General features: G+C 44.0%; 1 protein-coding gene across 1 annotated transcript in view; it reads left to right on the forward strand.

Annotated features, from left to right (window-relative positions):
* The window catches only part of VWF (von Willebrand factor), a 116,774-nt gene that overhangs the window by 18,711 nt on the left and 83,052 nt on the right, over nucleotides 1-15,011 (forward strand). Inside the window, exons 9-15 of the mRNA XM_021540069.1 lie at nucleotides 1,584-1,695; nucleotides 3,473-3,519; nucleotides 6,430-6,566; nucleotides 7,881-8,019; nucleotides 8,609-8,709; nucleotides 11,203-11,398; nucleotides 11,921-12,136. Coding sequence (XP_021395744.1) covers nucleotides 1,584-1,695; nucleotides 3,473-3,519; nucleotides 6,430-6,566; nucleotides 7,881-8,019; nucleotides 8,609-8,709; nucleotides 11,203-11,398; nucleotides 11,921-12,136 — 948 coding nt within the window. The remainder of the gene's footprint in view (nucleotides 1-1,583; nucleotides 1,696-3,472; nucleotides 3,520-6,429; nucleotides 6,567-7,880; nucleotides 8,020-8,608; nucleotides 8,710-11,202; nucleotides 11,399-11,920; nucleotides 12,137-15,011) is intronic.

Below are 15,011 nucleotides of genomic sequence, written 5' to 3' on the forward strand. Positions count from 1 at the left end.
CTTGCTGGGAAGGATGGCAGGACCTGCAAAGGTGACAGACTCCAGAGATTATTTTGTTGTGAAGAATCCAGCTATTTGTGCAGTCCTGAAAGTGTTGGAGAAAGCTGAATGAGATGAATCCACTGGCTGCACAAGGGCTCCTGCTGTACTTTTCCTTTGGTAGATGCATTGGTCTATTCAGCATGAGGAAGGTCTAAGGAGAGAGGAACTGAGGATAGAAAGGGTAAAGGGCATGAGAGGAACAATCAGCAGTTCAAAACTTTTACTGCTATTTGTTGCACAGCCAGAAAGGAAAAACCTGGATTTGAGTTTGATAGAAAACCAGGAGGATCTGACAGATGACTAGAGGGATTTTTGATGAGGATTCTACCTTAGCTTTCCTCCAATGCTCCAAGGGCAAACAAGATCTGAAGGATGTTTGACAAATGTCTTATTTCTTTTTCAATTTTTTTCCCCTCTGTTAAATGCCCCTCATGATTACATTAATTGCTGTAAATGGAATTACTCTTGCCAGGAAAAAAGGCAGGCATTCTGTTTTCTTGTGTTCTCTGGAGAGTCACAGCACTCTTAAATGCTCAGATCTTGTTGTGATTCTCTCTCACTGGAAAGATTTTCTCTACAGCTAAGGTCTTTCCAGGCAGCTCTATGGAAAGAATAGGAGAAAGGAGACTTATCTGGGTCTTGCTGTCAGAGATGACTACTGCTGCCACCAGGGAAAAGAGCCAAAATCTCTGCAGGTAATTGGAAGGAGTCCCTCAAAGAGAAGGCAGAGGGGTGTTCAAGAAAACAAATGTTTTGCCACAGCAGCTCTTTTGAAAATGGGGGAATATCAACTCTCTCCATATAGGGGTTGACTAGAAAGCACTATAAACTAGCTAGAGAAGCAAGAACAAGTTTCTACCTTAGATAAAACTTGTAACTCCGTTGTGCTTCTGTTTATCCTTGGAGGATAAAGAGCTCTCTATAGAACAGGTAATTATAGTTGTGCAATATGGAAACCTCAGCAGCTGGACCCAGGTTGGGAAGTTGGCCCTTTTGCTTTTTATCTCTGCAGAAGTTCAGAAATGGCTTTTTTCTCTCAGACTGTCTCTGCTAGACTTAAATACTGTCCAAATTTGTTTATTCATTCCTCATTTTGCCTCATCTTTGGTTCTCTTATGACAAATACAAGACCTGTGTGGACACCCTTTACTGCAGCCAGTGAAGTTCATGGTTTTTCCAACAGTCAAGTCCCAGGCCAGCTTTTATTAACTTTGATTGTGCTCCCTGTGTTTAATTTGTCCATGTCCCAACATGTGTTCTGGACCTGAGGATGTGGTAAGCAAAGAGCTTTTCTGGGAGCACCAGGAAAGCTTTGTTCAGCAGGTCTGAGGGAGAGGCAGCACCAGAAGGAAAGCAGATATCAGCCCCTGTGAGGCCTTTTGACAAGATTATTCCTTTTTATTGCTGTCTGTGACCAAGTACGGATAATAATGCATGGGAAATCTTGGCAAAGCATATGAAGAACAAGAAAATCTAATTGTATTTATGTTTCTGTCCCTGTGTGTGTGATATGGGTGTCTGATGCTACCTGACCTATCCAGAGGGGCTGCTCCTTGATGGTGAACACTGCATTGAAAGCTCTGACTGCTCCTGCATCCACTCAGGAAAACATTATCCTCCTGGCTTCACCATCTCCCAGGACTGCAACTCATGGTAAACCCTGTGCTGCTCTGGTGTGGTTGTTGTAGATATGTACTGCACACTGGTCAGTGGCTGTTTTGCATTATCTTTCTGGAAATCACTCTACCTTAAGAAATTTTCCCTTCACTGGCAAAGGGCTTGCTCTCTTACTGGAATTCCCAGCCCCTTCCAAGAAGTGAGCTGTTCACAAAGGCAAAATCAGCTCTGTTTTTAAAGGGATATTTGATCTGATAGAACAACATGAAGGTCACACTCCTTCAAAGAGCAGAGAACTACCTGTTTCCTGTGGATAAGACAGAGCAGCAGGTTCCCATGTCTGGGTAGTGTCAGTGGTGGTGAATTTGTTTTGACTTCCTACGTGTATTTAACCTTTAACCCCATTTCTTCACAAGAGGAGTTAGCCTAAGGCACGTCCTTGGAACTTGTTACAGGGCTAATGAGTCTTCCTAGCATGGCTCACAATTTTTCTTTCACTCTTGAGTACCAGACTGGAGGGGAAAACCAGCACTTTAAAGAAAGGAAAAGGAGTTAGTCACGCATTCCTGATCTGGTTTTGTGTTCAGTGTGGACATATTTGTGCAAGGAGTTGGGAAAACTCATTACTCAGAAGTTTCCAATGGGAGCACAGAAGGAGAGGACTCAGTGAAGGCCATGACTTGCAGAAGAAAAGTGGTCTGTGCATCATCCCTGTTAATCAGGCTTTTCATTACCTGCACCACCTGTCCCAGAACACAAGCCATAACCATGACATCAGCATTTCATCTTTTTTCCTGCAGAACTCTGCAGCTTTTAGCTTGGCCACATTGTTCAACCTTAGTGCGCCTGGGAGATGAGTGTAGTCTGACAGGCTGGGTTTTTTATTGCTGTGTTTTGTTACTGCTTCCTATTATTCAAACTTGATGCTGCTGTGGAGAACGTCATTCCATTGACTCTGCATTTAACATCCTCAATAATCTGCCTCCCACAAATGGTTTTCAGGGGCTGGGATAATTGAAGGAATGAGAAGAATATAGTAGCTCTTGAAAACAAGGAGTGCAGAAGAGGGTTGTGGAAGACACTGGAGGTGATGACAGCAGGGGAGTTTGATGTAAGAAGAAGCAAAGGGGAATATATTTATGGGCTACTGAGGCAACTTTCACTGCCTAAAGATGGGCTGTAAAGAGGATGGGGCCAAACTCTTTTCAGAGGCAAACAGCAAAAGATTGTGACCCAACGGACACAAGCTGCAAAGGAAATTCTGTTTTGACACAAAGTAAAATTCTTCTCCCTTCTCCAGTGCTGTAGTGGGACAATGCTCAGAGAGGCTGTAGGGCCTCATCTTGGATATTTCTAAATTTGAGTGGGCAAGGTCCTCACCCACCTGATCCAGCTTTGACATTGCTTTCTCTGAGTTGGGGATTGTAGTAAATTATTTTCCTAGAAGTCCCTCCAAACATTTTTTCCCCCCTGTGATTCTGTTGTATTGATATACTTTGAGAACTGCATTGAACTCATTCCACATCAGTGGATTATAGCTGAAAACTCCATTAAGCACAGAGCTTTGACAGGGAAAACTGGAAATCCTTAAGTTCTGCAACCATACCCATTCATATTATCAGCTGTTGCTGTCAAATGATGGGAAGAAGGGATGAATACTTTAGGAAATGAGGTTGTGGGAGATGGAAGGGATGTTGGGGGCTGATCTAACTTCCATGGGACAGATGACCATTTTCAGTTTTTTGGGAAAAATGTGCAACAGAAGATTTATATCCATGTACTTTTGCTTAACTTGATACTTTCTGCTTCCTAGCATTTGTCGACGTGGTACATGGATCTGCAGCAATGGGGAATGCCCAGGTATGCTGGCTTCACTCTTTTCAGGTTTTGACAAATAAGCCTTGCCTATGCCCCTCCCATTCATGTGCCCCACTTATGTATTTTTTTTTTACCCAAAAGAGCAAGTCTTTGTTCTTCCTTGCTTGCTCCCATACAATCCAGTTGGGATCCTACTTTTTAAGTTTTTCTCCTGAGACAAGTCAGACATTGCCCTGTATGGTTTATGTGTAGCAACAAAAAATCCTGTTTGGTGGGAAGGCCAATTCCTGCTTTGATAACCTGGTTTGCCAATTGCAAGAGTCTGTATGTTCAGAGGATTGGCTTCCAGGTAGAGGAACACTCCTGGCTTTCTTTGACCAGGTACAATTTCTCATTGTACCTTATTGACCATGACAATTCCCTCATGGTCACGTTGTGGGTGAAGGAGCCAGAGCACCAGGGAGAAAGTGGCTGCCCTGCCTTCCATGGGTGCTGGCAGATTGGAGAGGCAGCTCTGCAGATGCAGACTGTGGTTATAGCTGGACAGGGAAACAGCAGATCTGGGGGCTTTGGTGTTTTTTTTTTTTGTTGAGATGATACTGTGCAACCCTCACAAGTTAGGGGAATTGCAACAATCTCAAGGCATTCTATCAAAAGTCTTTTTCTAGTAACATGAAACTGGCCTGACACATCAGTGCTCTGTTTCTTCCTGCTTTAGACCAAAAGAGCATTTCCCCCAAAGTATCAGCACTTGAAGAAGAGGATGGGGGTAGTGTATGCAAATATTCAAAACAGAAGTGACATTTTTAGTGAGCTTGTTCATTAAGGATCTCTCCAAGTGCAGAGAATGTCACTGTCTAAAACAAAGCCTCAAGCACACAGCCCAGGCTAATTCATTACATCTTTTAGCTAATGGGCAGCAGCATGATTACAAACAAGAAATAGGTGCTTTTCTAACTTTAGTTTTTCCTTAGGTTATAGCTTTTAATGTCCTTGCTCTCTGGGCTGTGATTAATACTCTGTGGGACAAATTTTTATCCTTAACTCTTGCCATGTTTTCTTCCTTGTAATTGTGAAGATAAGTCTGGTACTGAGGCTTGCAAACAGATGCTGATATCCAGCTCTGTGCAAGAGGCAATAGAGCATTGCATCCTTTTTCTGAATTGGGAAGCTGTCCCAAATGAGGAGAAGTGGGGAAAAAAAAAAAGGCAGCTTATTTTTGTACCTTCTGCCAATATATCTAAATCAGTTTTCTGCTAGGCTTGTTCAAGACTGAATGTTGCCTACCTGCAGCTGCTGTACATGTGCCTGCTAAAAACTATAAGCTGTACTGAGACAGTATGGGAGGGCAGCAAAGCTGTGCAGAGTAGCCAAATCTATATTGTTACCTGTGCTATTTGTCTCTACTTGAAGTAATATTGCAGCATATTTTCATTGTTGGTTAGTTGCCACAAATATTTCTAAAATCATGTGTCCAGAAAATTTATGTAGTTACTTGTATAAACTCTAGGTAGTTCTGTTTTCCTTTTGGCCAACTTTTTTCTTTTTTGTCAGGAAAGATTGCTTTTATGAAATATTGCTTTTATTGTGGGAGTGAATTGCCCAGCTGTAAATTTGGTGATAAGGTGAATCCAAAGCTGGAGCTGGCTGCCACTACCAAGAGGCTTTCAAGCTGATATCATAATGGAAATAATTATGAAGGCAGAAGGTTTCAGGAAATTTCATGGGATGCATTATAGAAAACGGAGTAGACAGAAGAACCCATAAGAAAAGACTTAGCCACAGAAAAGAAAATTCCCTTTCAGGAGCAATGCCAAAGGCTGGGACTTGTCTTAGACAGCAGTCCTCAGTTCTCTGTGCTTCAAATCTGTCCTCATTTCCTTGTCATAGAAAATGCCCTGAAAATCAAACTCCAAGGGATGACAAAGATCCAGGAGGTGCTGGACTTCTGTTAGGGTGAATTGGAGCTGTGCAAGGCTGAAAATCCTCAGGATTTGTACTTTAGCACCAGCTGGTTTAAGATAGTAAACACTGAATAATATACTGAAGAGGGAAATTTCCACATGATGTTCTTTAGAGAGATCTTCTGTGGGATTCAAAGGCAGCAAAGAGAGTAACTCATGGTGTTCACCTGCCAGCTTGTAACATTTAACCTTTCTCCAGCCTTTGGCTGGTGATGGCCAGTGTAGGCCCAGCACTTGAATTTTGTTCTGGATGAGGAAGTGGCTGCCCATCTTGTTTGCCATGGGATCATCTCTATGTGTGATGGTCTTCTCATATGGAAGATTTTCTTTGTAAGCTCTGTGGAGTTGGAGCCTTTCTGTGTGTTTGCATGACGGGGTATTAAATCCCAGCTGTGGTATTGGGATACTGCCTTCCTGGAATTGAAAAGCTACAACTTACCAAAACACCTTCAAATGTTAATATGTTTAAATAGCTCCTTTTTCTAGTAAAAAGATGGTCCAGCCAGACTCACATTTTTCTGTGAGGACTTTAGATGTAGCTATAGAATTATTTTTAACTTTCTATTAGTTGACATGAGGGTTCAGGGTAAAGTCCAACACAAATTCTATCCCTGGAAGGACTCCCATAGATATTATCTTCCGTCTCTTCATGCTCATAAGCTATTTTATGTTAAAATAACTTATTGGTATTTAAGGCATCCCAACAAAAGAATACAGGCTTTTCCATAGGCACAAATTTCAGCTCTTGACTGCAATTTATTCTGTGTTCCCCAGCTGTTATTGGTTCCCCTGTTACTACTGGTAATGCCTTACAGAAATAAGCAGTGAGATAAGGATCTTGTTGGTGCTTTATGGCCTGTGTGGAGCTCAGGCCTTGTACAACCTGTTCCACCAGGGCTGTTCTTCCCCCTCAGAGGCTTGTAGGAGCTGAGCAGGATTTTGCTCAAATCTGGCACTTGAATGATTAATGGCTTTTTGCTTTTTCCAGGGGAATGCTCTGTCACTGGCCAGTCCCATTTCAAAAGCTTTGACAACAAGTATTTCACCTTCAGTGGGATTTGCCAGTACTTATTTGCCAAGGATTGTGTGGAAAATTCCTTCTCTGTGATCATCGAGACAGTGCAGGTAACAGGAGCCGTGGCTGGTTCCTCTGTGCATGCTCTTGAGAGAGGGGGCAGGGCTGTGGGACTATGACATGAATTACAGATGCACAGGCCAACAGAAGTAATTTCCCTATGAGATAATTAGTTTAAATAGCAGATGCAGTCTTTCTCCTTAGTTAATAAGTGTTTTGCTTCTCCTCACCACCATTCCCAGGAGCCTGCCTGGGGATGGAGACTTGTGATGAGATTTGGAGAATGGGCCGTCGCAGACTCTTTGCCAGCTGAACAAACAGAGGCGAGGGTGCACCCCTTGCCAAGCACCCCGGCTGCTGGTGCCTCCCTAATGCCTGTAGGGAAAGGACATTTCCTTGGATACCAAGCAGAGTGCACTGGCGGAGCAGTGCCTTGCTTTCTTTGCCATTTTAGTTAGATTGGCTGGTGATTTTTTTGTACTCAAGCAGCAGCTCCTGACTTTGCTGCCTCTCCCGATGGATGTGTGAGAGGCAGCTGCAGAGAAGCAGGAAAGGGAGCCAGACCAGTGCAGGGAGGGATGGAAACCCTGAAGGGGAATGTCACAGGGAGGTTACATAGTTGTGAAATGAATCGACCAGTTGTGCTTGAGAAAAGGTGAACAAACCTGAAAAGGACCCTGAGGGAAGGAGAGGGGGGAAGAAAGGTGATGGGGACAGAGGAGCTGAAAGTAGGGAGAGGTGTAATGGAGACTGACAGGAGGGAAGGAGAGTATCAGCCTGTCCAGCAGCACTGGTGAAGTTGTAGGTTTTGGAGAAATGGGCTGTGGTAGTTCTCTGCACCACCTGCGTCTGTCTCCTGCATTAGAGAGCTCTGATAGTGCAGCTCTGGAAGTCATCAGGGCTTGGGAACCTGCAGGACAGGTTTCCACTGAAACTTCCCTTTCGAAACCAGGGAGGTGATGTGGGGCCCCTGCAATCCCTGCTCCTCATCTGGTTATCCCACAGCCAGGAAAATAAACACCCCAGGAGTCTCGGGTAATGTGAACTGTGTGGCTGTTCCCCAGGCTGTGTGGGTCAGGTGTCCTTCCTGCCCCTGCCACAGCTCTGGGCACTGCCAGGGGTCTGGTGGAACACCCACAGATTCCTTTCCAAGTTCTGAGATGGGGAGCTCAGCCCTGGTGTGCGATTAGTGGGATAATGGAGGGAAGGCTGCCAGCTTGCTGTTTGTGGGATGCACAAACCAGATCTATAAAACCAGTGTGACACTCAACACCTCCCAAATTAGATGCTAAAATGCCTTCTGGGACTAAGTCACCAAGAAAGTGAAAACTGGATGTTTGAGGCAGATTTTCCCTTCTCTGCAGTGTGCAGATGATCCCGATGCTGTGTGCACTCGCTCCGCTTCCGTCCGGCTCCGGGATATGGACAACAGCATCATTAAAATGAAACACGGAGGAGGAGTTTCACTGAATGGACAGGACATACAGATCCCTTTGCTGCAAGGTGTGTTCACACAGGCTGACTCTGGCCAGCCACTGAAAGGCTCCTGCTTAGTAGTGGTTTTAGACATGCCTTAGCCCAGCTTAATCAAAGACTGTTTTCAATGCCAAATTCTCTTGCAGGCTCTTCCAGCGGCTCTGTCATTTCAGCTTCTCTCTATGCAGCAGACAGATCTTGACTTGGCTTCTCTAAAATCAAGAGAATTAAGCTGGTCTGCACTTGTGAGATGTGTGAAAATCACTGTTGGTCTATTCTTTTTGGAAATTGTTTTTCAACCAGAATATTGAAATCGTGGAATCACAGAATCATTTGGTTTGGACCTTAAAGATCATCTTGTTCCTGCCTTAGGCAGAGACATCTTCTACTATCCCAGGCTGCCCAGAGTCCCATGCAACCTGGTCTTGGACACTTCCAGGGATGGGGCAGCCACAGCTTCTCTGGGTGACCTGTGCCAGGGCCTCAGCACCCACACAGGGAACAATTTCTTCCCAATATCTAATCTAAGCCTGCTTTCTGTCACTGTAAAGCTATTCCCCCTTGTCCTGTCACTGGATCTTGTAAAAGCTCACTGGCACCCTGTGGTTGCCTTCAGGTGCTCTCCGTGTCCAGCGCATGGTGAGGAGTTCAGTTCGTCTCACCTATGGGGATGATCTGCAGATGGACTGGGATGGTCATGGAGAACTCCTAGTGAAGGTACATTTTCTGTCTGTTTTATTTCTGCCTGTTTGCCCTCTCTCTCATTCCACTCAAGTATGTACAAAGATTTTCTTGTCTGAACTCAAAAATTGCTTTATGTTGCATGTTAGACATTCCTTTCTCTTTTGCTACCCCCAGAGTAATATACAGGTTCTTTTGTATTCCAGAAACAAACACTTCATCTCTTCATCTTGGAGCAGCTTGGTAGCTTTTCTCCTCCCTTTTTTTTTTTTTTTTTTTTGGGGTGTGTGTGAAATGACAGCCCTTATTAACCATGAACTGTTTTGTGTTTTATTCAGCAGATATCCTCCAAACTAGAGTTTTGTTTTTGTTTGCTCTGACTGCCTTGTCTAAACCAACAGATGTGAATGCCTTAAAATAAAGGAAGGAAAGGCCCCCAGAGACACAGTTACTCATATTTTCCAGGAAATAGAAATCAGCTTATAGAAGATGGGTTGTGGACTCCTTCTACTGTGAGGAATATTTGAAGTCAGCCTTGATTAACAATTAGGTTTTGTTGGTGCTGCAGACACAGCGAAGTGTAAAAAAAGTGAGCCAGGTTTAACAAAAATTATCTGTAAGGAAGCTGTAACCACAGCCCTGCTGCCTTTGAACCCCACTTTTAGTAGAGGTCTGCTCACTGAGTGGAGTCTTGCCAAGAAAACCAGTTTTCCTGGGATTTTTTGCTAAGTGGTAAACACTGCCCTCCTTGAACCATGGCATTGCTTTTGCATTCTCCTTGCCTGCCCCAAAATCTGGCTTAAATGTCATGTCTGGCACAGCACAAAGGGTTATGAAAGCCAGTTCAGAACTGAGTTCAAGAGTTGAAAAGAAAACAAATAAGAAAGGTCTGGGATAATTTTAGAAAGCATCTGTGGGTTTGTGGTTGTTGTTCTGATTTAGTCAGTATCTCTGTGCTCAGAGGGTCCTAAATGTTCTTCTGGGGCTCAGAATAATTCACTTCAGTCCCTTGGCACATCTCGGGAGCCTTGGTTTTCCTCAGTATTCAAAGTATTTTTCTCCCTGGTCATAGACCGATATAACCTGGCAAATTTTTTGTCCCACTGCAAACAAACTTAATTTTCTGCTCCATATCCTCTACCCATAAAAGCAGTGGAAATTTCTCCAGCTGTCTGCTTCTTCCCTTGCTGGGCATCTAAAGCATCTATTTAATTGCTTTGGGAGAGTTATTTTATGCTGGATTTGGAGACTGACCTGTTGCCAGGTATTGCTGACAATACCTGGAGGAAGTGATACACTTCCATTACCTTGTTCTGGCAAAAATTCTTCCTGTGTTCCTCAAGAAGTTTGTCCTTTCTGTGACTGCCTGATATTTGTGGTTTCAACTTCCACTCCAAAATACTTCACAGTCTGGACTTGTGCGAGTCACTGCTCCATCTACTGAGTACATGAAAGAGTAGTAATACTCTTAGTATTTATTTATTTTAGAATACTTATTCTCTAGTTGTTCTTTTTGATGCCCCATATTTATTCTCTGACCACGGTGTTTGAATGCTGGGTAGTATTAGGCTATATTTTGGAGGATGTTTTATTTATACAGAAAAGCTGTTTTCTTTGAAAATGTGGATTTTTCTAACTTTTTGTTTGTTTCACTGGTTGCTCCTGCAGGCCTGCCTAAACTAGCACTCAATTACATAGATACAGAGGGCTAATGTAGCATCAGAGCTCCTGTGTTTGTAATGTAGCTGTAATTTACATTACAAACAGAAACTGACAGTTCCTACAAAATAAAAGGTATTGGTGCTTTTGTGATGCAGAGGCAGATGTTGCTTAGGAGATTGCTCCTTGCTTACCTCTAGGTTTAGGGTCACCTTTCAGATGCTCCTTGATTTGCAGCAGGAATAAAACAGGGTGAAAAGTGCACCTGTTCTGTGGATTGTTGGAAATTCTGCTTCTAGTGTGCTTCAAGTTCCTCTGGGCAGGAGGAAGCTCTAATGTGAGGTAGCTTTAGGGGGTATTAGTTTATTCCTTATTTTATCCAGGGCCCTCAATGTTGAGGGGGCCATCTCCAATATTTCCTCAATTTTGTGATAAAACAGCCTGTTTAAATTTCCTTCATCATCCAATTTTCCTTTAAAATATGAAATGCTGCCAGGTGCCATTGATATTGCAGTAAAAAAAAAAAAAATGCAACCTCCACTGTTGCCCTGCTCATTTATATTAATGAAGGGTGAGAACAGGGAAAGACTAAATTGGACTGCTGATCAAGGCATAAAAATAAGCTATTTTTCTCTTAGTCACCTTCTGAAATTCACTGTACTGTGCAAAAATTGTCCTGCAGCTACTAATAGTAGCAAATCTGTTAGAAGTTTGAAAATACAGTACAATGGCATTGTGCCTGTAGCATTTTGATGTGTGTTTGAGAATTTTCTGGACTGCTAAATTGTGTATGGTTCATTCCTTAAAAAATATTGCTCTACAGTGGTAACCTGTTCTGGAAGATGACCAAGCTAATGTTGTGTTCCTTAGGTGTCCCCAGTCTACTCTGAAAGGATGTGTGGGCTGTGTGGAAATTATAATGGGAACCGAGGGGATGATTTTCTTACACCTTCTGGCATGGTGGAATCCCTTCTGGAAGACTTTGGAAACTCCTGGAAGCTCAATGCAGACTGCCAGGACTTATTAAAACAAGACAGTGACCCCTGCGACCTCAATCCTCATTTAGGTACTGAACTCTATCCACAAGTAACATGTGCAGCAAATGGTGATCTTCTATTTACATAAAAAAGGAAAATGTATGTTTTTAAAAACCCAATAAACAACAGCAACCAAAAAAAACCCTCACACACAGAGACTTGTATTGATGCAAGCTTTTTAAGCAAAATGTAATATTTTGTGAAAATTGAGAACAAAAATTAGTTTAATTTTGCAAACATAAAAAGGCAGCAGAAAGCAAAGGCCCTGTAAAAGGAATTACAGCACCAGAAATAGTGCTAACAGAATATAAAAGCATTGCTTTTCCCTGATTTGTTTTACTAGTGAAACATTATTCTTTCAGTAAGATCATGACATATGAGCTATGGTGTTATCTGTGCCTGCCTGATCCTGTTTTATTCTTGTGGGGTTTGTTTGAGCTTTTTTTTTTGTTTTATAAAAGGAAGAGAAAATGCTTACTGTGGCTCCTCTGGCTTTCCTTGAAAGCCACGTTGATTGATTCAGTGTGAGCATGTAATTTTTCTCTTTTTAGCCAAATATGCTGAGGATTCCTGCTCAGTTCTGATGTCTCCTGCCTTTGAACCTTGTCACCATGAAGTGTGTCCCACTCCCTACGTGAAGAACTGCCGCTTTGATGTGTGCTCCTGCTCCAGTGGCAAGGATTGCCTGTGCTCTGCCATTGCCAACTATGCAGCAGCTTGTGCCAGGAAAAGCATCCTGGTGGAGTGGAGACAGCCCGACTTCTGCCGTAAGTGCCCTGCTGCTCAAACCCACTTATTGTCCTCCTCCTGAAAGTTTTTTTCTAGCAACGTTGTGTGAAAGATCTAGAATGAGGGGCCAGATTTTCCTTATGCCAAATGATGAGAGTAAATCTTTCCTCCACACTGGTAAGGATGCAAAAGGTGTTCCCAGGGACTGCTCAGCACTGGGGGAGAGAGGTGTTGATCTCACACAGATCCACAGAACTTTTCCCTGGATTTCCATTTTCAGTTACTCACCTGGAAACTTTCTGAATGTCCTAGGGTAGGAATCTCCCAAGTGATTTGTCATAATCCATGAACTGCCTTTTTTTGAGGCCCAAGCTTCCCAGGTCCTGACCTCATCAATGACTCCTGAATGTGGGGTTATGGAGGAAGCACAAAAGGGCAAGACCAACTTGCATCAGAAGAGAATTTTGGCAGTCTTGTGGCACCACCCCTGCTTACTGCAAAGCTAAATTACTGTAGATTGCCTGAGGTGTTGTCCAGAAAAATTTTGAATATCTCCAAAAAACTGAGGTATCACGGCCTCTCTGACATCTCTCTTTTATCCAGGACAAGATTAATAGCCAAATTGCCAAGAGGCTGGAGTAGAAGAGTCCAATACCTTTCATTTCTTTTACTTCTCTCTTAGGTCAATCTGGTAGTAAAAAAATCCATTGCCATGTAATTTTGATTGAGCACAGACATACTTTTCCCATAAATATTTGTGAAATGAATGTTTTTCCATTTTCCTGAGCAACTTTGTTATTAAGGAAAGAAGACAATTGAAAAATTTGGGGGAAAGCATGTGTGCTTGGCAGCTCTCCAGATTTGTTCTGTTACTTTTACCCAAGCAGAAGGTAGGAAAAACATTTATAAACTGAGTGTATAGAAAGTGGAAAAAAGAGAGACCTCTGGCCTTTGACCTAGTAGGGTCTGCAGGTCAATAACCACAACTTTTGCAGACCAGAGAGGGCTTGCTGCAAATGAGAACAAACCTAGTTTATATTAAACCACTGCATGGTTTTATAATATTTTACCTAGTTTATGTAAATGTTCAGATAGTGGAACAATAATGTAATAAAAATCCTTTCAGAACTCTGCAGGTCTGGAGGCTGAAAGAAAGAGCAGTGATAATGCCCCATTGCTCTTTCTGTAATTGAACAAGTCAATTTTCACAATTAATCTTTAATAGTGCAGAGCTGCTTCTTCCTTTTTGTGCATTACAGAGAGCTTTGTGCTCTCACAAAGTGACGATTTCCCTGATTGCAGATCCATCAGCCCCCATTAAATAATCCTGGTGCCCTAGACATCTCCTGACACACGAAGGAGAGCAATCCCTCTTTCTTAATGGGTTTGAGATGTGAATGTGCAGGTTGTGTAATTTGTGCTGATGGCCCAACGCACTGAATGTGTGTTCCACCCCTCCCTTCCTCCCCAGAGATTTGGTTTCTTGGGAAATGACTTGACAGAGCTTGCTTGATTTGGAGTGGGCAAGTGTCAGGGAGCAAAGTCATTAGTGTAGCACAGCATTTCTGCTGTGTGTCAAGCTATCAAGTGCATTCGGCTCCCCTATCTTTGACATTATTTTAGTTGCAGTTTGATTATTTAAGACCTGACTCATACCCCTATAACCCACTGTGAATAAGCACCGGAGCCAATCCCTTCATGCTGCATGGGAGGAGCAGACAAGCCACCCCATGAAGGGCTGTGTCTCTCATGCAGCTGTGTGTAAAAAATTGGTTAAAACCCAGGCTGAATGGCTGAGCCCAGAGAGTGGTGGTGAATGGAGTTAAACCCAGCTAGGGGGCTGGTGTCAGTTTTATTTAATATTTTAATCAAGGATCTGGGTGAGGGGATTGAGAGTACCCTCAGTCAGTTCTGGGCAGCAGGCAGCAGGGTGGGGTGTGGATGTGCTGGGGCAGGCAGGCTCTGCAGAGGGATCTGGCCAGGCTGGATCCATGGCCCAGGCCAGTTGTGTGGGGTTCAACAAGGTCAGGTTTGGATCCTGTCCTTGGCTCACACCAAACCCTGCAGCTCCAGGCTGGGCAGAGGGGCTGGGAAGCCGGGAAAGGCCCTGGGGGCGCTGGGGACAGGCTGGACAGGAGCCGGCTGTGCCCGGGGGCAGGAGGCCGATGGGCCGGGGCTGTGCCAGCCATGGCGTGGCAGCAGGGCCAGGGCAGGGACTGTCCCTGTGCTGGCACTGCTGGGCCACACCTCGGAGCCCGGGGCACCTGGGGAGCCGCAGCACAGGAGAGACATGGAGGGGCTGGAGCGTGTCCGGAGAAGGGAACGGAGCTGAGGGAGCTGGTGGGGCTCAGCCTGGAGCAAAGGAGGATCAGGGGGAACCTTCTGGCTCTGCACAGCTCCGGACAGGAGGGGACAGCCGGGGGGATCGGGCTCTGCTCCCAGGGAGAAAGAGACAAGAGGAGAGGGAATGTCTTCAGGTTTCACCAGAGAGGTTCAGATTAGGTTTTACTTAAACATTCTTCATGGAAATTGTTATCAAGCACTGGCACAGACTGCCCAGAAGAACTTGAGTTGCCATGCCTCAAGGTATTTAAAAGCCACGTGGATGTGGCGCTTGGACATGCTTTAGTGGTGGACTTGGCAGTGTGAGGTTAAAGGCTGTATTCAGTTATTTAATGGTCTTTTCCAACCCAAATATTTCTGTGTGTACCTGTGCCATGTGTGTATTGTTCTGTGGCACAGGGGAATCCATCAACAGGTCCTTAGATCTTCCTTCAGATTTTAGGACATGTTCCTTAATGTGGTAGTGCTGGGGCGGTTGGTGGCTTTGCATGCCCTTCTGAAAGAGGATTTGTATGGGATACATCTAGCATGCTGGAGTAGGGAATTAGACAGGCTCTGAGCAGCATCTGA

This window comes from Lonchura striata, chromosome 5 (genome assembly GCF_046129695.1).
Source record: "Lonchura striata isolate bLonStr1 chromosome 5, bLonStr1.mat, whole genome shotgun sequence".
Taxonomy (NCBI): domain Eukaryota; kingdom Metazoa; phylum Chordata; class Aves; order Passeriformes; family Estrildidae; genus Lonchura; species Lonchura striata.